Genomic DNA, 25,000 nt, shown 5'->3' with positions numbered 1-25,000 from the left:
GGAAACTGAAATCTACGGTTGCACTCAATATAGGAGAACAGACTATTACTTGAGTAAATTGCCAACCAAGAAAAGGTGGTCATGTTACATTGCCACGCTTTCGGAGACAACTGTGCCAGCCACACTTGTAAAATAATTTCTGTAGCACTCGCCAGGAAGAAATCGTCACCACAAGCGAAGACTCCTAGGTATCTGTTATCATCGAACAGCTAGCTGGAGCAGTGACACCCCAACCAGGATCAAGATGGCAGAGTTGGTCGAAGGTTCTAATGGAGCTTAGGGCTGTGCCAGTTCCCGCAGGTATTTTATGCCTTTGCCCCAGCATGCTCTCTTAGCAGGATAGAGGACTCGAACTCGTGTGTTGTGGTAGTCGGCGGGCACTGCTAAGTGAGCTTTAATCTGCTTTAATTTAGGATGGTTTAAACCATCGAGCTGCCTGGCCTGAAGCCCGGCAGTGAGCCTCTTAGGGAGGCCGGTGTATATGATATTTCAGGAGTGACATGCACCGCGTGAAGGGCGCTCGTCTCACAGAAGTTGGCCAGTTTGGAGTACTGAAAGAATGTTTCAGACAACAGAGCTGCAGAATGTCGTCTTTGGCTACTGCAGTAACGATGGGTGACTGATGAAAGTTCTGGAATGTTATGTGGTGATCTGTGGCATCGGGAGTTCAAGGAGAAGAGCAGCCTTGTGGGCGATACAGGTTACCCTCGCAGGCCGCGCTCCCCACTGGCGGTGAAGAGTTATTTTCTACATGCTCTCGGAGTTACAAGCACAGAACGGAAACAATAGAAGAAACTTTTGTATTTAGCATGACAGTAACACATTTCGCACATCACGTGTAGTCAAAAAAATGTTTGAAATAACAGTAGATATTACAGTACCGTGGTAAATATCTTGAAGTGATCCACCTCCGCAGTACTCCATGCAGATCCACAGCTTCTCTCGACTAACCAGACAAAAAAAAAAACGTTTTGATTTTATTATTAAAAAAGACAGACTTATAAATGTATTTTTGCGACAGCAGTTCTTTAAGTGTTGCAATAAATCACTGCAGCTTAATGTGTAAAAACATGCTCCAAATGCGAAAAACATATCTTTCAGCTGTGTTCCGAGGTCTGCTGCGCCCGCACCGATGATCGACAAAACAGTGGAAGTAGCAAAGCAAAAACCGGAACCCAGACCTGCCTCCGGCTATGGAGGTGAACAAAGATTACTAAATATTAGCAAGCTAAATTAAACAAAGCTGTGCGATTCCTCTTAAATCCACGGTCTAGAATGAAAAGAAAGTTAGGGGTAGGCTGAAGCAATTGCAGAGAAAACCACAGTTCGAGGGCAATTACTGCGCATGCTTCCCTCCTACCAATTCTATAACTTATGTTCCCGTTTGCACAGAGGAACAGGAAAAACTTTGACTCAATATTAAATAACCGACTCTATTTTAGTAATCTAAAGATAGGAAGGGTAATCAAAATAGACTTACTTGGTGCAGTGCTGCTCATATTCTGCTAGAACACTAGCGGCATATAAGAAGTGAAGACAGACATAAATCAAGAAATAAGAGAACACCCCTCGACAGCAGCAGGGATGGAGAGCTTCTACAAGGACAGAGCCTACTGGACTTCTAGATATGCAATTCATTAGCAAGCGACATGTTAACATCGCTTTCGGGGGATTCCAAATTTGCTCCAACCCTTGCACTAAAACTACCCCTTGTCACAGTCTCTGCCTCAACAGTATCCAAAGGATGGTGTTGCCTTAAACTAAATGTTGGAAATTGAGTTACTGGTTGAGGGGGTGAAACTCTATTCAAGCAGCAACCACAATCTGCCAGGGTGCAACACAAGCAAACCCAACTTAAACTGTGTTTAACTCAGAGGTGGTTCCTGAAAATGGGTGGATGGGCGTTAACCCACTGCTTCGAACCAGAACCCACCTTGAAATGAATATAATTTTAGGTTTTGGTACATATTAATACTCATAATGCAACAGGACTGCATTCACTCATATTATTCAATAAATGCTATTACAAAAGAAAGGGGCAAGGCAACTGCCATGGACAGCATCAGTGCAGTGTAGTTAAAGTGTGCATGACAGACTGACCGGTCTCTGACCTCAGTCAGCTGGACATGCGCACTTCATGCTTCACATTACAAATCCATTCTGAGTTGAGACCAGGGGACGGGGCAGAGAAGGCAGCCCTCTGGGTACTCAGTGTGGTGCTGTGTTGCCTTGTCTTTCCAATCTTGGCACAGCTCTCATGCTAGTCAATATCATAAGTATCATAAGAGCTATGTCAGCATTGCCTCTGTGACATAAAGCAACCTCCAAGTTTACAGTAGAGCCAGACAGCGCAGACCAGACGACCATAGAAAATTCCAATTATAGTGCTGCTTTATTTTAAATGCAAAAAGACAATTGATGGGCGGAAAGCTGAACAATGTCAAACATTCACCCCAGTACATAAATCTGGGCCTAAATCCATTGTTGTTTCGTGCACCACGCCATTACGGTTTAAACGCAGCCATATGCAAATCAGTCTTGACCCTGCTCCTCATGGGAACAGTCCAGCCTGAACTGCCAGGCCAGGGCCTCTCTAGAGCAGAAATAAGCATCTTGAGACTGGAAAAGTATTTTTGCAGCACTTCAAACAGTAATAAAGTAAAAATACAACACAAGGAAAATCTCACACCAATGTAGAAAAAAAGACTACAATTTAACAAATTATTTGAAATCAAAATAACAAATATTCCAATCACTAGAGCTGGAGATATGCAAAGTGAAAAAAGTGCCTGGAAGCATAAAGTGTGAACTGCTCCCACCAGATCCGCACAAAGTCACAAGTTCAAGTTAACTGAGATGCATAAGGGGAAGATACCAGACAAAGATAGGCTCGCTGAACAAAGTACTTTAGATCCTAGTTTGCAAAGTGCTGCAAGATTCCACACAGAGGATGCTTCATGCAGCGGCTGTTCCAAAAAGGCTGTGAGGTGGTGATAATGAGTCCTGCGTTATCTTCAAGGAGGCTGTTGAAGTGGGGCTTACAATACGAAGGCCTGCATTGAAAATGCATTGCACAGTGGTGGTGCTGCAGGGGCTGTGGCGAAATGTGTCAGTGTATTGGTTCTGCTCACAGGACCACAGCTGGGCTGGCTGAGCACCTTCAGAACCACATGACAAGCCCTTGTGTGGCACCACTTGGGGGGTGCAAGACTCACAGCTGAAGAGTAGGTAGTTGGAGCCCTAGTCAGCAAACTAGCCATTGAAGTCACTCTGCGGTCCTGGGTTTAAGATGCAGGTTCGATCCTTCACTGAGGCAGCACGGCAACAGGGCGGCAAGTCCTTCTGGCAGAGGAGCATAACTGTATTCAGTCTGGAGACATACTTAAGAGTTGGGTATGAGGATCCATTATTTATACTTGGTGCTCACTTTTAAGTAGGAGAAGGTTCCAAGGTAACTTTAAAGCAGAAACATGTTGACTAAAAACCACAGCATTTTTGGGGTTGGACAGACTTTTACCTGATCACTCGTTTTTGTGCAAGTTAAATCCTATCCCAAACAGACAACAATAAATACTACGGTCTGTTGTGGCAATGGTCTTAACTCACCTTCGTTCACTCCCCTACACTATCTATTTTGTTCTTCTAAACGCTGCACCATCCAACCAGTTTTTGGACTCAAGTAGGGATTTAACAAAACATACGAACAGCTCCTCGTAATTCTTTTAGGAGTTACAACCCTATGATGAAGCATGCCAACACTGGTGGATGAGAGTTCTTGTATTAAAAAGGATATATTCCCCTACATTTTCGGTTATGTATCAGTTTTCTAGGTTATTGTTTGACATGAGTATTTTAGTGTGGTTTTGAATGAAGAAAACTAGACAATAAATGACAACACCTACCTTGAATAACTCCAACAAACATGCCACAGAATGACGCACACCTTCTACAACTGGATCTCAACTGAACATACAGACACCAACAAAAAATACATCCAGGGCTGACCACAAAAAGAACACCACATGGGTTAATGCAACATCAAAAGAATGAAAATACAACTCAACATACTATAATGCAAATGGAAAAAAAAATATCGGAAGATGAAACATTAAAAAAACATGCTAAGGCACTATAACAGAGCCAACAAAGAGAAATCAGAACTACAAAAATCAACCACTACTCCATGCGCATAACTGAAGCGGACAGTCATTCTAAACAACCCCATATAATTCTAACAGAATTCCACAATCCAAAGTGCCTTGTCACAGAAACACCACCATCAAAAAATGCCTGTGACAAAATCTTCAATGACTTGATCTAAAAAAAATGACTAAAACTGAAAATTACCTGAAGAAGAAAGCGGACAACAACATAACACATTGCTAGGGCTACTAACTAGAAGGTGGTTCTTCAAGGGCACCAACAAAATTAAGAAAAAGGCATGCACAACAGAACAAGCAGCGGCAAACACCCATAGGTCTTGTCTTTGGGGCCTATTAGCTTTGCCAATGCCTTTTGGAGATGCTGTCACTTTGTAAGAGCATGTGTGATAACCTACATGCACATTTGCATCATTCTGCATGCACATCTACAAAACAATTCAGGCATTGTTTTAAAAAAATTTTTTTTTTTAAATATTCACCAATCCGAGATAGACTGGTAAATAAAATATAAATCAAATAGAAGTGCTTTATTTTTATTTTATTAATATTGCAGAGACCAGCAGCAATTTGCTTCCTTGTTAGCTATTAAAAAAAACTCACGAAAAGTATAATTTAAGAGAAAAAAAAAAAAAATAGTGTGGCGCAACAGAGGTGTCGGAGATGGCAAAGAAGTTAATGTCTAGGAGAGAGCCAAACACAGGATGGACCATGTGGAACAAGACAACCCTTTCCATAACAAGCAAGCAAGGAAAATTGACAAAAAAAAGACAACCACTTTTCCCATTTGTGCGCACAGGATCTGAAAAAAACATCTGTGTATCCATCGGGACCACCCCAACCATGCTTCAATTTAGGAAAGAGCTAGAAACACATCTCCTTAAAGAACACTAAATCACAATGAAGTAAAAATCTACAAACAATATCAGGACCCAAATCTGCTCCAAACACTGATTAACCCTGTACAGCACTCTGCTACCTTTTGGCTAGGTAGAAGTAGCATGTACATACAATAAAAACTTAATGGTGGAACCTGGAAGAGGGTAAGGATATCCACAGATGAGGAAGAATGATGAACCAATTTCAAAGACATGGGTAGCTATGCCCAGACATTTAGGCCACTGGACAAGGTTCAAACTTCCATGAAAAAGATTTTGCCCTGAGGAATCTTTGCCAAGACTAATTTAAACTAGAGTCCCACAGCCAGTCAACATATTGGTTAAAAACTATCACAAACAATTCCAGTATACAACCAGAGGACAAAAAACAGAGCCAGTGCACTCATTTTTTCTACAATAAGAGTGACAGGCAAGACTAAAGTTCAAGCTCAAGTGGGCAGTAATAATAGATATCTGGGTATTGCAGGTACTAGGTGGGTTCAGGAGATAACGATATGAAACACAGTGGAGCATAACCATGCTAAAAACTATCCACTACTCCCCACAGAAACAAGAATTTCTGAGCAAAGATTAACATTGTTAAAAAGGTAGTATATACTGGCATCCAAGAGGCTTTGTAAGCAAACTGTTTTTAGATCCGAAGAAGAAAGAGGACTGTATGCAACCTAAAGGAGCTCAATGTCTGGGCATACTAGTATCAATAAGTATTTCAAAATGGAGGGGTTCAGCTTTGAAAAGAATCACAGAAAGGGAATTTGGTGGTGTATCTAGACTTCAAAGATGCTAATCCCTCAGTACCCATTTATGAACCACACAGAAGGGTTCTCTAGTTCACATGGCTAGGACAAACACTGGAGTTTTGCAGTTTATCTTTTAGAATAGCCATCGAGCCTTGGACTTTCACAAAGGTGTTAATGTCAGCTGTAGCAGGCAATGAGGACAGTAATGTAGCTATTAAGATTTGACCAACCTTTAGAGAAGGGGATTGTACATATTAATTTTACACTTTGGAAGAGTTGAAGTTCACCATAAACTGAAAAAAAAATCTTCTCAGAATTGTGATGGAACTCAAAATAGTTTTAACTAAGCATTTGTGAGTTTTCCCTCAAACAATATTTGTACTATAAATAGAATGGTCAGATGAATGGTTTCAGTGGATTGTTCTCACAGAGAGAACTGAAAATACTGATAGACAATGACTCATCCAAGCAGACAATATTTCCAAGACCACTGAACTACAGGGCCTTAGAGATGATAAAAACCATGTATCTTCATAAAGGCCTGTTCTTTTTGGATAGGACTGACTGATAAGATTTCGGAAAACATGAATGCTTGGAATGGGGGAGTGGGAGTTTTAGTAAATAAATGAATTGGCTATGAGCATCAGACGTCTGGATGAGATGAAAAATGTGCAGACATCACAAAAAGGAGATTCAATCATCTTTGTACGAGTTAACATTCAACTGCTACTAAAAGGCTTCTTTTCAGTGAAGTTGTTTGAGCAGGATAAGGTCCAATCCTGCATTTACTTGAGAACAGTCAGACTAGTGAGCATTTCTACTGCCTAGAACATAAACCACATTGTGGGGAGAGAGAACAGACTCACTTAAAGATGCTGGTAAAACTGGCAAAAACGTTTCATAATAATGTCCAGAGAGACAGATTTCCCTTACAGTGGATAATTTCACACAGTATGCTTCAAATCTGATTGCACCTCAGCAGGCACACTGCTTCAGTGAGGTCCGCAACTTTGCGATGGACTGGAAGGCAGTACAGCTGCTACAAGATGCACAATGACTCTTATAGAGAGGCTAGTTGCATCCCACCTCAATGCTCAGGTTGGAATAATTTTCAGCTGGTGACCTGGATCAGGTGACAGAGAAAACTGATGCATTACTATAGAAAAAAAACGAAATATGCCTTCCCTCCATTCTAAATTACACCAAGATGTTTTGTTCTGACAAAAGGCAGACAGCATCACTGTTGAGCCTAGTTGATGTTGTTCAGAGAGGTCCTGACCCATAAGTCTGAATGGAGGATTTTATGGCTTTTGGGCTCTCCCACAGCTTTTAAAGCCAGCTGCTGTGCTCAAACAAGGATTATGCACACCAGTTACCATCATGAGTTGCAAGGTGGCCCGGAATAGACAGGCTAGCAGGTGATCAAGATGTTTTTGCAACCTCATTCCAAGCAGATATGGCTTTCATTCAACATTTTCTGTAGGAACTTGTAGGCATATCCTACAAAATGCCCAACGAACGAGTTACTTACCTTCGGTAACGACTTTTCTGGTGGATACATTAGCTACCTGTGGATTCCTCACCTAATGAATACTCCCATGGCGCCAGCATTCGACGGAAATCTTCTTACTAGTCTCTGCACGTCGACGAGGACGTCACTCTAGCCCATGCGACGCCGTCTGACGTCATACAGGCAATAAGAGGTCCTCGACGACGTGCCGACGTCAGTACCAATCATTTTTTACGTGCATGAGAACAACCAGGCAATGCAATGAAAGAGCAAGGCAACATCCCATTACATTGTAAACATACACAACATTGCATGAATAACTGTAAATCTTTTATATATATATATATAACTCTCTCTTTTTAAAATATATATATACACATCAAGTATATACACAAAGATATATACATATATATAAATATAATATATACAACATCTATTGCACCCTCAAAGACCAAGAGGAGCGTACTCAAGGATTACTTGGTAAGACCAGAAAGGCAACGGGGAGGCGGGTGGGACCGTGAGGAATCCACAGGTAGCTAATGTATCCACCAGAAAAGTCGTTACCGAAGGTAAGTAACTCGTTCTTCTGATGGATACAACTACCTGTGGATTCCTCACCTAATGAATAGAGTCCCAAAGCAGTACCACGCCCGGCGGTGGGTGCCTAAACGGTCAAACCAAGAAATCCTGCAGCACTGACCGTGCAAAATGGCCGTCCCTTCTAACCTCAGAATCCAAACAGTAATGTTTTGCAAAAGTGTGAAGGGACGACCAAGTTGCGGCCTTGCAGATGTCGACCACAGGAACACCTCTGGCCAAGGCCGAAGTGGCCGACTTAGCTCTGGTGGAATGAGCTCTAATGCCCTCAGGAGGATCCTTCTTTGCCAAAGAGTAACAGATTTTAATGCAAAGAACAACCCACCTGGATAGTGTTCTCTTGTGGACTGCCTTTCCTCTCCTCTTGCCCACGTATCCAATAAACAGCTGATCCTCCAGCCTGAAATCCTTTGTTCTATCAATAAAGAAGCTCAACGCCCTCTTTGGGTCCAGGCGGTGCAGTCTTTCTTCCTCTTTGGAAGGATGAGGCGGAGGATAGAACGTGGACAAAGTAATTGCCTGAGCCAAATGGAAAGGTGAAACAACCTTCGGGAGGAAAGCAGCCTTGGTCCTCAACACCACCTTATCCCCATAAAAAGTTGTATAAGGGGGCTTTAACTGATAAGGCCTGCAACTCACTCACTCTCCTTGCTGATGTTATAGCTATCAGGAAGACTGTTTTTAAAACCAAATACCTTAAGGGGCAAGAATGCATAGGTTCAAAAGGGGACCCCATAAGGAAAGTCAGGACCAAGGACAAATCCCATTGCGGCATAACGAATGGCTTTGGAGGATATTTATTTAGAAGACCTTTCAAGAATCTGATAACAATAGGGGATTTAAATAAAGATGGTTGGTCTGGAAGACATATGAAGGCTGACAAGGCCGATAAATAACCCTTAATGGTAGCCACTGCACAACCTTTCTGCGCTAGAGACAGAGCAAAAGACAAAACGTCCGATAGATGAGCATGCAAAGGATCAATCTGCCTCTCTCCACACCACGCAACAAATTTAGACCATCTATTAGCGTAGATACATTTAGTGGAGTGTCGCCTGGCCGCTAATATAACATCCACTACCTCAGGCGGGAGAGAGAAGGAACTCAGGTTGCCCCGTTCAATCTCCAGGCATGTAGGTGCAGACTCTGGAGGTTGGGGTGTAGAACCTGCCCCTGCGACTGCGAGAGGAGGTCTGCCCTGAAAGGGAGACGGAGCGGAGGGCACATTGAGAGTTGGAGAAGGTCGGAGTACCATACCCTCCTTGGCCAATCCGGAGCTATTAGGATGACTAGAGCCCGGTCCTGGCGAATCTTCCTCAATACTCGAGGAATCAAGGGTATGGGAGGAAACGCGTAAAGCAACTGGCCGCACCAGGTTATTTGAAACGCGTCCCCCAACGCTCCCTGCATCGGATACTGGAGGCTGCAGAATAACGGACAATGCGCGTTCTCTCGAGTGGCAAACAGATCTACCCGAGGAAACCCCCACCTCTGGAAGATTAAACGGACTTGATCTGGATGGAGACGCCACTCGTGGTCTGCCGAGAATTGGCGACTGAGACTGTCCGCACGCACGTTCAAGACTCCGGCCAGATGGTTTGCTATCAAGCAAATCTGATGGTCCTTTGCCCAGGACCATAGTCGAAGAGCTTCTCTGCAGAGAAGGTACGACCCCACTCCTCCCTGCTTGTTTATGTACCACATCGTGGTAGTATTGTCCGTTAGGACCTGTACCGACTGACCACGAAGGGAAGGGAGGAAGGCCTTGAGAGCCAGACGTACAGCCCGTAACTCTAACAGATTGATGTGAAACATCTGTTCCTCTGGAGACCAAAGACCTTTGATCTCCAGATCCCCCAGATGAGCTCCCCACCCTAGAGTGGAAGCATCTGTTATGACTGTGGCCACTGGTGGCGACTGCTGGAACGGCTTTCCTTGTGAAAGATTGTTGCTTGCAATCCACCACTTCAAATCCACAGCAGCATCTCTGGAGATCTTGACAGTACTCTCTAGATCCCCTTTGTGTTGAGACCACTGCCTTCGGAGGCACCACTGAAGAGCCCTCATGTGCCAGCGAGCATGCGTGACCAACAGAATGCAGGAGGCAAACAGACCGAGCAGACGAAGGACCTTGAGGACTGGAACTACCGCTCCATTTCGAAACATTGGAACCAAATCCTGAATATCTTGAATCCGCTGAGGCGGAGGAAAGGCCCGACCCAATGTTGTATCCAGTACTGCCCCTATGAACAGGAGGCGCTGAGAGGGCTCTAGGTGAGATTTGGGCTCGTTCACCGAAAAACCCAGGTCGAACAACAACTGGGTTGTTGACTGCAGATGATGCGACACAAGCTCCGGGGACTTGGCTTTGATCAACCAGTCGTCCAAGTAAGGGAATACTGCTATCCCCTTCCTTCTGAGTTCTGCCGCAACCACCGACATCACCTTCGTGAAGACTCGAGGTGCTGAAGTAAGACCAAACGGAAGGACCGCAAACTGATAGTGCTGCGATCCCACCACAAACCGGAGATACTTCCTGTGTGACTTGAGTATCGGGATATGAAAGTAAGCATCCTGCAAGTCGACAGACACCATCCAGTCTTCCTTGTTCAACGCCAAAAGCACCTGTGCTAGGGTCAGCATCATGAACTTTTCCTGCTTGAGGAACCAATTCAAGATCCTCAGGTCCAGGATTGGTCTCAAACGACCATCCTTCTTGGGAATCAGGAAATACCTTGAGTAACATCCTCGACCCCTTTCCTGCTCTGGGACCAACTCCACCGCGCCCTTTGAAAGGAGGGCTTGTACCTCCTGTTCTAGCAACAGGAGGTGTTCTTCTGAACAATAACAAGGGCGGGGCGGGATGAGGGGCGGGAACTCCCGAAAGGAAAGGGTGTAGCCTTTTCCCACAATACTGAGAACCCAAGTGTCCGTTGTAACAGTCTTCCATTTGGTGAGAAAATGCTGTAATCTTACCCCTACAGGAGAGGAGTGAGTGGGAAATGGTGGAAGCCTAAGGCTGCTTCCCCTGCTGCACCCCGCCAGAGGATGAGGAAGAGGCAGAGTGCTGCTGAGAGGCTCCTCTGGTGCGGACCCTACCTCTCCCTCTAAAAGATCTATAGGGATGGGAAGAGGCAGGTTGCTGATATCTTCCCCGAAAGGAAGAGGAGGAAGAGCCACGCCCAAATCCACGAAACCTCCTGAAAAATCTGGAAGAGGCCGTGGAAGAAGGAGCTTGGAGCCCTAACGACTTAGCCGTGGCCCTGCTCTCCTTAAAACGTTCCAAGGCCGAATCAGCCTTGGCTCCAAACAGTTTGTCCCCATGAAACGGGAGATCCAACAATGTGGACTGTACATCCGCAGAAAAGCCCGAGTTACGGAGCCAGGCCTGCCTCCTTGCCACCACAGTTGTGCCCATTGCTCTGGCTACCGAGTCGGTCGTATCCAGTCCCGTCTGGATAATCTGGGTCGCAGCAGCCTGGGCATTTGAAACAACATCCAAAAGACCCTGGGGAAGCTCTGTAAATGATGAGGAAATGTCATCCATCAGAGCATGAATATACCTCCCCAGGATACAGGTTGCGTTGGTGGCCTTCAACGCCAGACTGCAGGACGAAAAAATCTTCTTGGACTGCGCCTCTAGTTTCTTTGAATCTCTGTCCCCAGGCACCGTCGGGAAAGAACCAGGCGCTGACTTGGATGAACAGGAGGCCTGCACCACCAAGCTCTCCGGCGTAGGGTGCCTAGACAGAAAACCAGGGTCAGTCGGAGCCGCCCGATACCTCCTGGCCACGGCTCTGTGAACTGCTGGGGAAGATGCCGGCCTCTTCCACACCTCTAACACCGGATCCAGCAGAGCGTCATTAAATGGCAAAAGAGGCTCCGCCGCAGCTGAGGCCGGATGTAACACCTCTGTTAGAAGGTTTTGTTTAGCCTCCACCACCGGCAAAGGCAGGTCCAAAAAACTAGCTGCCTTCCGTACCACTGCGTGAAAGAAAGCAGCCTCCTCAGTATATTCTCCCGGGGACGAAAGATCCCACTCAGGGGAAGTGTCCAGCCCACTGGCCGACTCCAGACCACGCAGCCCATCACCCGAGTCCTCTAGCTCTCCTTCCTCCAGGGCTCGTTGGTACTCCTGCTCCTCTAATACACAGAGAGCACGTCTCCTCGAATGAAGCCGTTGTTCAATACGCGGAGTCGACAATGCCTCCGCCGAAGTCGAAGATCGGCGCTGATCTTCAGAAGCCACCGACGCCGCGTTTGGCGCCACAGGTAACTTCGGCGCCGACGAAAGAGCAGTCGAAGCAGATGGACCCACCGGAGTCACAGGCCGAAATCCCGACGTCGACGTCGACGGGATGGAAATCCCCGGGGCCAATCCCTCTGAAGCCACCGGAGCGGCCACCGGCGCCGACACTGGCGCCGAGCCCACGTTCCCAAAAGGGAGAAAGGGCATAAAGGGTGCCGGCCGAAGAGGCGCAGGATCACCCAATGAAAAGGCCAAAGGCCCAGCCGGAGCACCCCCTGGAGCCATCTGTTGGAAGATGGCATACATCGCATTCAAGAATGCGGAACTATCGGCTCCAGGGGTGGGAAAAGCCGGATACTGGGGTGCCTGTCTCGGAGGCGACCCCGACGCCGGCCTCGACGTCTGCAACGCCGGAGAAAACACCTGAGGCTCCAATACCTCAATCACCGACGCCTGTCCAGGTGAAGTTGGAGACGCCGGAGAGGGCAACGGCGTCGAAGGATGCGGCGTAACCGTGGGACTGATCTCCCATGTCCTTCGGCGCCGATCCGAAGACCTGGAACGAGTCTCCTTCGAATGACGCCGAGATTCTCTACGGCGCCGGGAGTCTCAATGACGCTGATGTCTTGGTGAAGAAGACTTCTTGTGATGCTTCTCCTTCGATTTCGCCATAAACAGCTTTGCCTCACGTTCCTTGAGGGCCTTTGGATTCATGTGCTGGCATGAATCACAAGTCGAGACGTCGTGGTCGGAGCTCAAACACCAAAGGCAATCGGAATGAGGATCCGTCACCGACATCTTGCCTCCACACTCACGACAAGGCTTGAATCCAGACTTTCTCTGCGACATTATTACCACAGCGAAAGACTACGCAGCAAAAATACACTGTAACCACAAAAGTAACAGTTGCTCCCTCGAAGATAACCGTTTCGAATGCACGGAAAAAAGGGAACTGACGTCGGCACATCGTCGAGGACCTCTTATTGCCTGTATGACGTCAGACGGCGTCGCGTGGGCTAGAGTGACGTCCTCGTCGACGTGCAGAGACTAGTAAGAAGATTTCCGTTGAATGCTGGCGCCATGGGAGTATTCATTAAGTGAGGAATCCACAGGTAGTTGTATCCATCAGAAACTATGAGATCACCAGTCTCCACGTGTAATGCCTAAGTGACTACACAAACAGGGATCAGAAGGAGGCTCTAGAAATAAGTGTATTGGGTTATAAAATAAGTTCACTAGATGTAGGTGCCAATAAAACAACATGACATTTATTGGTCTAGAAATGGTGACTGCCACATTTGGGCACAGGGTCGATAAAATGTCTAACTACTCAATTTACCTGGGGTTGTGGGAATTCGATTTTTAAAAGGCCCAAGTCACTAGTAAAGGCACTGAGATAGCATAATTCCCATCTCCATCTCCTTAAAAGAACCCTGACATGACTTGATGGTAGCAAGGAAAATCACCTTTTGTATCAATGAAAATTAGTTCTTGTACTTTATAGGGCGGAGAGACACATTTAACAGGGACACTTTAATTTGTGATCATAATTAAATTCATATTGAATAAAAATGAGAATATTTTTAACAACCAATTTAATTATATGTAGCGCTATAATTAAACAAATTTACCAGAGATAGCTTCCAAAATAGGCAACAATGTTCCGATGTTTACATTCTTTAACCATAAATATTTCTTGTTGTATTAAGGAAAAATCATCCCCTGAAAAAGAAAAAAGTAATTAGTAGAGTATGCATTAAGCAGAAATATCTATTCACACATAAAAGGTTAAAGGAATGATACAAACAATGGTGTTTCGTATACATTCATTAAACATTTAGTTACAAATAAAAATCATCATCAAACAGCAAACGTTCAGGAAATTTGGGCAAATGCATTTCTCAATTTGTGCACTGTTCAAGGATGCACTACAAGCACCCTGCATTAAGAATGCGCTGAAGTAGCTATTGCAGATACCCTTTAAATATCACAGTTGGGTCCATGCATGGATACGGTAATCAAAGCTACCCCATGCCCAAAAGAAAGAGCAGAACACTATAATCATATACACTATTATCCATATACACAAATATCATCTGAAGAGATGCCATTACTTGCATCCACATCAACCTGTGTAATTAAAGAAGTGGTCCAGGGATGACATCCCTGTTAATATCAAGATAAAAACAAAGTTAATGAGGGCCTGACATTAATGTAGTGAGCCAAGCTCAGGAAAAGTAGGGGCACGGAAAGAACTCAAAGTTATGAGGTGAACTTCAGCCAAAGAACAAAATCAGCATTGATTCGTAAGTCTACCTTCTCCTGATGGGCAATAGCATAAATCCAAAGGCCTGCAACTCAAAGAGGTGATAACAATTTTGTATTCAGACAAGGCAGCCTGAGCGCACAGGAGTCCACAGACTCCTATGGAATGTACTTACGATCAGCAATGACTAGGTTCATTACTCATCTAGGTGTATACCATGTGATTGGGGGGGTAAGAGTGGAGCAGACCAACCACACAGTGCATTATGACTTCATTCATTGTTTCAGTAAGCACCCAGCCTAAACCATTTATACTTTAAGTCACATGCTTCAATGTCCGATATTAGCAAAACAGACAAGCCGAGTGACATGGCACTAAGTAAGAAGAGATTCTCCTGCTTGAGCAAGGCCCACTGACATCATCTTGGACACTTGCTCTTGTACTGTGATTTGGATCCTAGCTTTTAGCAGCCATCACAAGATCAAGTTTGTTTGAGGAGATGCAAGGTGGGTAAAGATCAATTACTTAGAAAGAACATACATCATCTGAGCAGCTGCATGGAGAAATGGAGCCCCCAGACTGCTTTTGTTTCTAGGCAGAAATATTTGCTAATAGGGTAGCTTAATGACTTCTGCTTGATAGTGCCGGAACTCTAAAAACCCAAAATCTTCATGGACGAAATGGAGTTATTAGAATGAGAAAACAATCAAAGCTTTAGTTGAATTTCTAGAGGATTATTGAAAAGAGAGAGGTGGGAAGGAAGATATAGAAACACAACTGATGATTAGGCTGAGCTTTAATGGACTGGAGTCAGTGTCTATCCAAAAGGTAAACCTTTTCTATCTGATGCTGAGAAGCGTTCCTAAGACGTTCACTGGAATCAATCAGTGATACGAGTCAAGTAAAGACTAGGTTACTTACCCCCTCACCGGCAGGAGATTACAGGCTTTTGTTCAGCATGTCTACTTGCAAGCTGAGTAACGCGCAATGAAAGACCTTTCAAACAAACCTTCCAATTTGAGTGAAATAGCCATCCTCAGTCTAGATAATTCTGGTAAATCAATCAGTCAAGCGAGGGCAGAGAAAAAGCGTTGTCCCAAATTTTTTATGGGATTTTTCAAATTTTGAACAAGACTACAGCCCAAACCACTGAATGTAAATACATAAAATTTGGAAGAAATCTAGTTCTTGGTCCAGAAAGCACACTTTTTATAATTTGGTGTAAATCCTTTTAGTAGGTTTGAAGTTATTTAAGGTTAAAAACTGATATATAGGGAAGGGAATCCTCCACAGATCCACCCACGGAGAATCTGCAGGGGGAAAGCAAGGTGTTGATTGGCTGGCCGCAACCTGACAGCAACGTTGCAGCCGCCATTTTGTTTGTCGCATCGGCTGGGAGGTGGTACAAAACAGTGCAAAAACACATCAGGGGTCAGGATACAGGTATCCTAAACACATCAATGGAGCTGATGGATTACCAAACAATGAGTCAGTTCTATCGCCCTGAAGGGTTTGAAGGATTTTCTGGGCAGAGAAAAGAAACCACTAATCCCCCCAGAAGTTGCATTAGGGATACACACTCCCAAATTCCTACACGGGGCTCGAAAAATATACTCAACCACTCGCTATGACGAGTTTTATTTTAAGAGGTCGGGCTATTTTTAGATTCCTCTCGACCCTGCGAGTGGACAAACAACAGGTGTTCTGTTCAGTCAGAAACTGAATTGGCTATTAAAATGCCTTTAAACCTTATTCTTGCCACATTTGCTCTGTGTGTTCAGGGACAGAAGTCGGTTTGTCATTTTGCAATGCAAATAACTTTTCCTTGTGATTGCAGAGTTCCAGGATTTTGTAAGGTGAACTGTCTGTCCTATGTGAAGTGAAGGCTTTTGGTATCAGGTTTTTCCCATTACACAACATTTATATAACTAAGTCAACTTTGCAAACATTTCAAAATATATTCCAGTAGCTGTGAAAGACCATTCTTGGTACTTGTGTGATGAAAAAAATATTTTAATAAGATAAAAAAGAAAAAAGTTAGAACACTTTACTTGGTGATGTGCAAATGATAAATGTTTTCTGAAACCCAATTTTCACAGATTATTGTTAATACACTATGGGGGTTATTACAACTTTGGAGGAGGTGTTAATCCGTCCCAAAAGTGATGGTAAAGTGACAGATATACCACCAGCCGTATTACGAGTCCTTTATATCCTATGGAACTCGTAATACGGCTGGTGGTATATCCGTCACTTTACCGTCACTTTTGGGACGGATTAACACCTCCTCCAAAGTTGTAATAACACCCTAAATTATTCTATCAGTAAAGCTGCAAATTAGTGGGAAGGTTTTTGAACGTTTCTTGGAAATGTTCTGTCTGTAAACGACAATGTGCTACCACACCATGCTTTAGTAATCTATTTATTAAAAGTGAGTGTTTAAAAAAACTGAGAAACACTCATGCCCTGATGGCAAAGCTATTAGTAAACTAAGAGGCAAGTCATGCATGGATCATGTGCAGCCTATATGTGGGCTAGATACATGAAGCAAACGTTTAATGTATTTAAGCAAACAAAAGAGGATTTTTCTTTTTTTACAGCAGAAATGCTGAACTCAGATATGTGAAGGTGCACTCAATATGTGAGAATGAAGGAGGCAAGTGTAAAATACAATATTTGCCTAGCATCACACAATTTGAGACCCGTTTCCGGGTCATGTGCATTACAGTTAGGTCGAGTTGATTATTCAAGCTACTCAATCTGTAGGTGTAGTAACATTTTTATGATTTTTCAAGGCCTGCTACACTATCTATACATAAGTATCCCTACACCACAAGGCTAGTCACAATGTTGACCACTGTGCAGGACCGGCCACAGTTATTCCTTTGTCACAAGAAAAAAGAAAATTCTTGGTCAGTGACCCTCACCCACTCTAGTAGTGGACCGGATGATGTAGCATGCCACTACTTGAGTGGGTGAGGGTCACCAAACAACAAAATAATTTTCTTGTGACAACATTGTGACCAGCTTTGAGGTGTGAGGATACTTATGTATGGATATTGCAGGCATCCTGACCACACAGGAGCTCAGCACCAGAACTTAGAGGTCAGGGTGACTCTACCCAGCTGAAGCAGAGTCCTAACATGGTTGTCAACACTTCCTTGTTGAAGAGTTGGCAGCTAAACAGATCTCAGCACAAATACAAATTTAGATTTTTGTTTCTCTAAAACTACTGAACTGATTTACACCAAATACCAAAAAGGCCTTGTTCCGGACCAAGAGCTACCTTTCTGCAAAATGTGGAGTAATTCTATCCAGTGGTTTCAGTGCCATCGCTGTTCAAAATCCATATGGAAAAATGAATGGGGAAAAGCATTTTGGGAACCCCCTTTTTTTCGGCCCCCACTTGAGAGATCACCCCAAAACTTTCTAGATAGCAGCTGAATTGAGTGTGAAAGTGTTTGGGAAAATGTTATGAAGATTCATGAACCGGCATCAAAGATATAGGCAAGTCAAAAAATGTTTTTTCTATAGAAACTAGGTGCTAACGATACCTATTGAGTGGCGACCACCACACACACACACACACTAATGCAAAGAAGGGTGTTGCTTACCAGCCAGACTTAGTCAATGGTGTCTCACCTTCATGTTCAGTGGTCAATCTCCTATCTGCCTTATAGTCTTATGGTGCCAGGACTACTGGAATCCATCGTTATTCATGAACAGCACCAGTCATCTAAGTCAAGTTATTGACAGCCTGTTCCTTTCTCACGGTGAGGGGTACAGCAAGCTCAGACTCTTGAAACTTGTTGGGCTGGCTGGGGATTCCTCTTAAGGCACACTCAATAGCAGGGCATGCATGTAGAGCTTCAGAAGGGCTGCAGCTTTAGTTCTGGCAGGAGGAACCTGAGCAGCTCAATCCAAAAGCATTTTAATAAGGAACCAAACAGGTCCAAACCTGGAAAATGATCAATGCGCTGCTGAACAGCTCCAGGTTGTATACACAGAGTTTGGTTGTTGGCTCAAGCCACACTGCCATTCACCTTCAAGCGCATCACACACTTTCAAAGGACTAGGCAATCAGGCTACAGTCATGTTTTCCATCCTTATAAAGCAGTCTTCGATACCAGTAGCCTCCGCACAGTGGTTCATATCAACACTTCATTCTTTTAGACTTGCCCAAAGGAAGAGCAGGAGTAAGAACAATTTTTCAAGGGTCCTCACAGATTGAGATTCCCTGCAAGTGTCGTCAAAAATAAAAAATCCAAAAGAACAGTTAGCAATAAACAGAAAAAGAGTGGCAATGGTTTTGCTGGTACCATGTTATTTATTGCCACTATATGTGTATATATAAATATTACATGTTTGGGTGCTTTAATAGCACAAAATGCAATGGTATAGAAATCTAGAAAATATTTCACGGTTCCCAGGCAAATTTGCATTTCAAAATCATAGCAGCATCCAGAACATTACCATTACCAGGGCAACTAAGATTTTGTGGTAAATGCTCTAGCCACAGAATTATAAATTAGAAAGCACCAGAAAGATGACCATTCGACGTCTGCAAGGAGCCTTCTACAGGGCAGCAGCACGCTGCTGCATTTTTAGTAACTTCTGAACAGTTTGAGCTAGATTTTTTTGATAAAATCTGCAGATTATGCAGAAGAGGATGGATTAGGTGGCAAATCCATAATTAGGCAAAAAATGCCATGTCTACACAATCATAAAATTCCAGTGGCCCTGAATATAATCAAAATACTCAACAAGTAATGTTTAATATGGGCCTATACTGCCAACTTGGGATTCAAGTGACATTTACAAACTACTTAACCTTCGGACTCATAAAATAAGATGGATATTTATGTATCTCCCATACATATGCAAGGGTGTGGAATTGGTTTATTTTGTCCTTGGGAGAAGTAGGCCGAACCCCTGCAGCACCAATCCTTTAGCTGCCAATTTACAGTATCACATTATGGAGCAGGGAATGGAATGGTCTGTAGTTGAGGTAACATTCATATCCATATATTAACACTGTTTGAACTTGTACTTATGATTTATTAGTGCAAAGCCTTTATTATTAGGGTGAGCAGCTAACTAAATGTTGTAAATTCAGACCGCCCTACTGACAGTGGATAAGTTAAAAAAGAAAATGTATACACACATTTGCAAAGTTTAATAATATGAGGCTATGTATAATGTTCTCAGAGTGCTCTCTGATTAGATGCAAATACTTGCAGAAGAATGTAAGCAAAATTCATGGTTATTTGCTTTCAAAATAAAGCATTCACAAAAACTGCATCTAGAAAACAAAATGTTTTGCTAAACTACTGTGAAATTTTAGGCACCATTTCTTTGAAGCATCATTATTAAAATGTGTTGATAAATGCTAGTATTTCCAAAAATATTCATAATGGAAAGTCAGTGTAACCAGTTTGAACAAGATTATGGGAACCATGAATTTTAATAAGCATTAGCAAAGCAGATAGAGCTGGCCTTGGTGGTCAGTCTTTTTTTATTTTTTTTTAATCAATGAGTCTTGTTTTGACATGGCTTCTGTAAAACTTTATTGTTGTGAGATCAGCTGAGCCCTCACCACTGTCACAAATATTAGGAAAAAGCAAAATAGTTTTCAGTCTCTAAAAGTGTACATTGCCACAGTAGTTCCTGGCAATGAACAAACCTAATTTGTGTGCTGATATGCTCTTTGTGAAATAGTAGATTGTTACCATTCACAGCGAAGCCAGCCAATAGATGAATAGAGACAGATAGCATATGATTAAAAACAAAAGGTCTTGGTTAACGTCAGACCTAATTAGAGGCCCAGTTCTTGAAGAATGTCACTAAAGTCGCCCATGGTATATGTCTTTGCATTAGAGCAGATTAACATATTTCAAGACAAATGTAAGTATTACAAGACAAAATATATGGGAATTGTATTTTAGCACAAGCAAATATGCATGTGTAGATTTGCTCATGTGGAAATCTGTAAAGCGTTTCCAAGTTCACTTTCCCTTTAGCCACTTTTTTCCCCCAACCATGGAAGAAGTTTTTCCTCTGATGCTTGTCAGGAGTAAATTTCTGAACTTTCTCGGAATGGGAAATCATTTCAGAAGAGCTGATGAAAAGCCTTAAATCATACAAGTTAGTAGGTTTGCAGGCTATTATAAGAGCCCTAATGACACTGTTGCCATAATTTGTCGCTGCACTACACAGCACCAAAGAGACAAGTTGATTTTTTTTCACAACATAAGAAGATTTATGAAGCAACCTTCCCAATAGTAGCAAGAATAATAATCTTGGAGGTGGCAGAAACGCTTTAAAAGATGTCCAATGTCAAAGCCTGTGGGAATGATGGAATACCAAAAGGGAGCTATGAGACATTCACAAAAGAGCTGCTCCCCTTTCTCACAGACATTTAATTCAATAAGGCAAGGTGTCGAGATTCCCTAAACATTTAAAGAATCCATTACAGTCAGTTTTCTTAAGAAAGACAAGCCACAACAAATGTTAACCCGTATCAACCCATAAATCTGCTCAGTGCAGATTATTAATTGTTAACTAAAGTGTGGGCATCTCATATTATTCCTGTAGGTAGAACTTTGGTCCATAAAGAGCAGAGTGGGTTTGCATCTAATAGGCTTATAGCAGCTACCACAAACGTTTTAGTCCAAGCTATAGATTACTTTACGAACAATGAATCCAAGGCAGCAATAACAATGATGGAAGCTGGAAAAGGCATTTCGGCTGGTTATGGAATGCTCTTTTCTGCAGTTTGGGAAGATTTGGGTTTACTGATACATTTATAAAAAAGCTTAGAAACATAAGCGGGAGCTCAGGCCAAAATGTTTATAAATTGAAAGGTAGAGTGTTTCGTGAAAATTAACAGGGGTGACTTGTGTCTCCTATTCTTTTTACCTTTTTTATTGAGCCTCTAGCAGAAACGATTTGCAGCATGTGGTCTATCTGTTCATCAATAGATGGGATGCTGAAAATAAAATTATTTGCAGATGATATCAGCTGATACATAAAGGCGGATAGAGCCAATATTCAGGGGGTACTCCACATGATCCAAGATTTTACTAACCTAGGTGGATAAAAGGTCAACCAAGGTTTAAAAAAAATAAATAAATAAAAAGTTGCCTCTATTTAATGCATCATCTAGTGATCTTCCACCAGCTCGGCAGCCTCAGGGTAACTGTCAGCGCAAATCCAATTACAGTACCATGCACTGGAAAGTTCAAGCCCTTTTAGAAAGATGGGCTCTATTTCCGTTGATGCCGATTGGTAGGGTGGTGCTCATTAAGATGTCCATACTACGCCCATTTTTATTTCTGGTTTCTAATTTAGCATTGTAAATCAGTAGTTGATATTTTAAGGAGTTTGATTTCCCTATTAGAAGTTTTATAGGGAATAGGAACGCCCCTAGGGTGTAATACCCAAATCTTCAGCTGGAAAAAAAACTCAGGGTGTTTAGTGATTCCTCATTTTCAGACTTATAACCAAGCAACATTGCTTGACACTATGGCAGGATTCATTAAAGTGACCAGAGTGCTGATGATCTTTTATTAAAGAGTATGGTGCAAGAATTAGCAATTTATTTAACAGCCTCCCTAAAGCCCGCAAAGCTTCAGAAGAAGACTAGATTACAAGGTATTACTGGAGTTGGAAAATGTAATCAGCGTTTTGTTTAGAGCACGGCATATCCCAGCTTGTCATAGATTTTCCCAGCTACAGGATTGCAATTTATTTGGTTTGAACATATCTAAGCCAACATTAGGATTTTGGAAATCTGAAGGTTTTATAGACATAGGAGATATTTTTCTTAGGGCATAATCAGATTAAATGGGAAGAGCTAATCCTGTACCCACAGGACAGTTTGCCATCAGTATATGTTCTTTCTCTAGATAACGTTTTTAGCAGCTAACCATCATGAGTTAAGTGAAGATGCAAAGACAATTGTTCGTTACCTAGTCAAGAGTGAACCGATGGGAATTGGCAACTGGGACAGGGTTTTGCAGAAATACTCTGATCAAGTTTCAATTACCGAGTTTTTGGAAAAAGTCAATGGGAAAAAAATTGTAAGTTATCAAAGGAAGATAGGCAGTATATTTCGGAGATGGGGCACAAATCCCTTAGGGAGTCCAACTTTAAAAGGATGTCCTTTCTGTCCTGATGGATGGCATATTAAACTCTACAAGCTCTGCATAAAATATTCCCGTCAGTCCTTGATCACTTATCTGTGTCATCGCTATGGTACGGGTGATTGGCTTCACATATTTTATGCATGTTTAAAACTTTTTCAATTGTGGGAGGAGTTTTTCCAAGCCCTTACTACAGGCGTGCAATCCAGGATTACATCAGAAGGTAGTCTTGTGTTATTTAGCATCTTCAATGATTGTCGTAAAATAAATAATTATGGGCAATATTTTAGTTCTATACCCTTAATGTAGCACGCCCTTTTATACTTAAATGCTGGAGAGAGTTGAATATTCCAACTATGCAAGGCTGGCATGAACAAAGTATAAGGATGAAAGCCTTTGAAAAAGGATACGCAAGACAAGCTGGGAATGTTGCAAGGTTTACAGCTATCTGGAACTCATTTGAATTTCTTGAAAACACCCAATGCAGATACCTAGGCAGTGTTTTAGAGGGTTTGATTCTGCACACATTTTAAAGATTTAAGCTTATCCTTCACTCCAGGGACTTTAGAAGCGCTATGTAAGAACTTTATTGAGTAGGGGGAGACATGGTCTTTAAGTATTATGATATCTTATTCAACTGTTACATCCCTGAGGAGTAATTGTTTTTTTTTGGGTTGATGGGATACATTGAGGTACTGTAATTTCTATGCAATTTAATGTGGAGGAGTGTAAACCATCTCGAAGGATGCCAATGTTATTTAACTGCTGCATTTCAGTGGAGTAACTGCTCATGCACTTTAATCGCTTTTGTGGGGAGGAGCGTGTATAATCTACATACTATACTTTCCATGCACTTTGAATATCTAGTATATTCATGTACTGAATTTGTAATGCACTTTAAATATCCAGGTATTAGTGCTTTGGAATTATGCCTTTTTGTATTGCATTACAGCCTTTTATTTTGTAAATATCATTGTCCATTACTTAGGAAATGGAAAAAGTCGTCTTAAAGACAGTATAGCCTTCAAGTAACTGGCTTAAAAAAAGGGCAGTAACTGTATAAGTAATGGCCTTATCCGGTGAGCACTGGATATATTATTAGCACATTTTGTCTGGAGTTGTTAGGTGAAATTAGTGTTGGTCGCAGCACAAAAGCACTTTATTGTAGCACTATAATGTCATTTTTGTGATAATGTTAATATAAAACGATGTGGCAGTCCATTGATGAATAATAGAGAGAACGCCTGCACATTTCACATAACATCCTATATTTTCAAGATGCTGTCATAACTGCAATATTATCAGGTGTTTAATTGCAATATTATGTGTTTTTAGTTAACTAAAACAATAAATACAAACAGAATAATAGAATGGTATACACTAATGATGATTCTTCTTAGAATCTGCTCGATAGAAAAAAAAAAAAAATCTTAAATGTCCTCCTTGTTCCTAAAGGCCTTCACCGGTCCCCCAGGGTTTTTATTTGAGAAGGGGGCCTTAAATAATAGCTAATAATTGTGCAACTTCCTATAAAGCTGTATTGAAAAATGTATACAATATTTTTCATTTAAAAAGTTCCTAATTGTTTTTATCACTGTATTACAGTTAAAGTACTATTGGTTCTTTTTATGAACAGCTATAAATTGATAAATAAATAGCACAAGTATTTCTCAGGAAAAAAGAAAGACTGTTTTCAAAGTAAGAGAACTCAAAGAACAACTGTGCAACACTCAAAAGGAGTGCACATCACAAAGTCCCACTAGCGCATCACAAAGGGTTTTGGCAGAAAGAACTGTTGCAAACCTTTAAAAAATGTCATTACAACAGATGTTTATGTAACGAATTCGGATCCAACAACTGCAAAAAAGCGGCAAGAGCTGTTATGCTGCCTTTAACAGTTCACAAGGCAAGTCCTTGCCAGGCTAGGAAGAGAACAAACAACAAAAATGTGGATACTCTTGCTTGTAATGGGTCAATTTGTCATGGGTCAATTTGTCAGAAGACACACCTATTCACCAATCACTGGCAATTTTATCAAAAGCCAAATGCTCATGCCCGGGAGTTCCAAGTACATACTCTCCTAGACAAATCCTGTGCTAGTAGGATGACTTGGTTCTGTTCATTCCAGATCTTCGTCAGAACTCGGGCCAGGAGAGGCAGTGGCAGAAAGGCATACAGGAGTCTCAACTTCCACTCTAAACAGAAGGAGTCTCAGAGAGGGAGTTGCTTTGGAAATTCCAACTCGCAAGTGGCTAACTTGCACCTTCTCAGCAGTGGCGAAAAGACTGAGTCAACAAATGTTCTCCGAATTGCTGAAACACACTCTATGCCACCTCCAGGTACAGCTGCCATTTATGATCCACTAAGCACCTGTCACTGAGTTTGTCCGCCATGGTGTTTAAAGATCCTGGCCAACAATTTACCACCAAGGAAAT

At 42.5% G+C, this 25,000-nt stretch overlaps 1 protein-coding gene across 1 annotated transcript in view; it reads right to left on the bottom strand.

The window, feature by feature from the left end:
• MAP4K5 (mitogen-activated protein kinase kinase kinase kinase 5) overlaps nt 1-25,000 on the bottom strand; it is a 604,667-nt gene that overhangs the window by 455,924 nt on the left and 123,743 nt on the right. Inside the window, exons 3-4 of the mRNA XM_069208688.1 lie at nt 13,787-13,877; nt 882-946 (exon numbers count right to left, since the gene is read on the bottom strand). Of these exons, the coding sequence (XP_069064789.1) occupies nt 882-946; nt 13,787-13,877 (156 nt within the window). The remainder of the gene's footprint in view (nt 1-881; nt 947-13,786; nt 13,878-25,000) is intronic.

Source organism: Pleurodeles waltl, chromosome 9 (assembly GCF_031143425.1).
Source record: "Pleurodeles waltl isolate 20211129_DDA chromosome 9, aPleWal1.hap1.20221129, whole genome shotgun sequence".
Taxonomy (NCBI): Eukaryota; Metazoa; Chordata; class Amphibia; order Caudata; family Salamandridae; genus Pleurodeles; species Pleurodeles waltl.
Note: the sequence above shows the minus strand (reverse complement) of the source record. Positions and strands in the feature narration are given on the sequence as shown.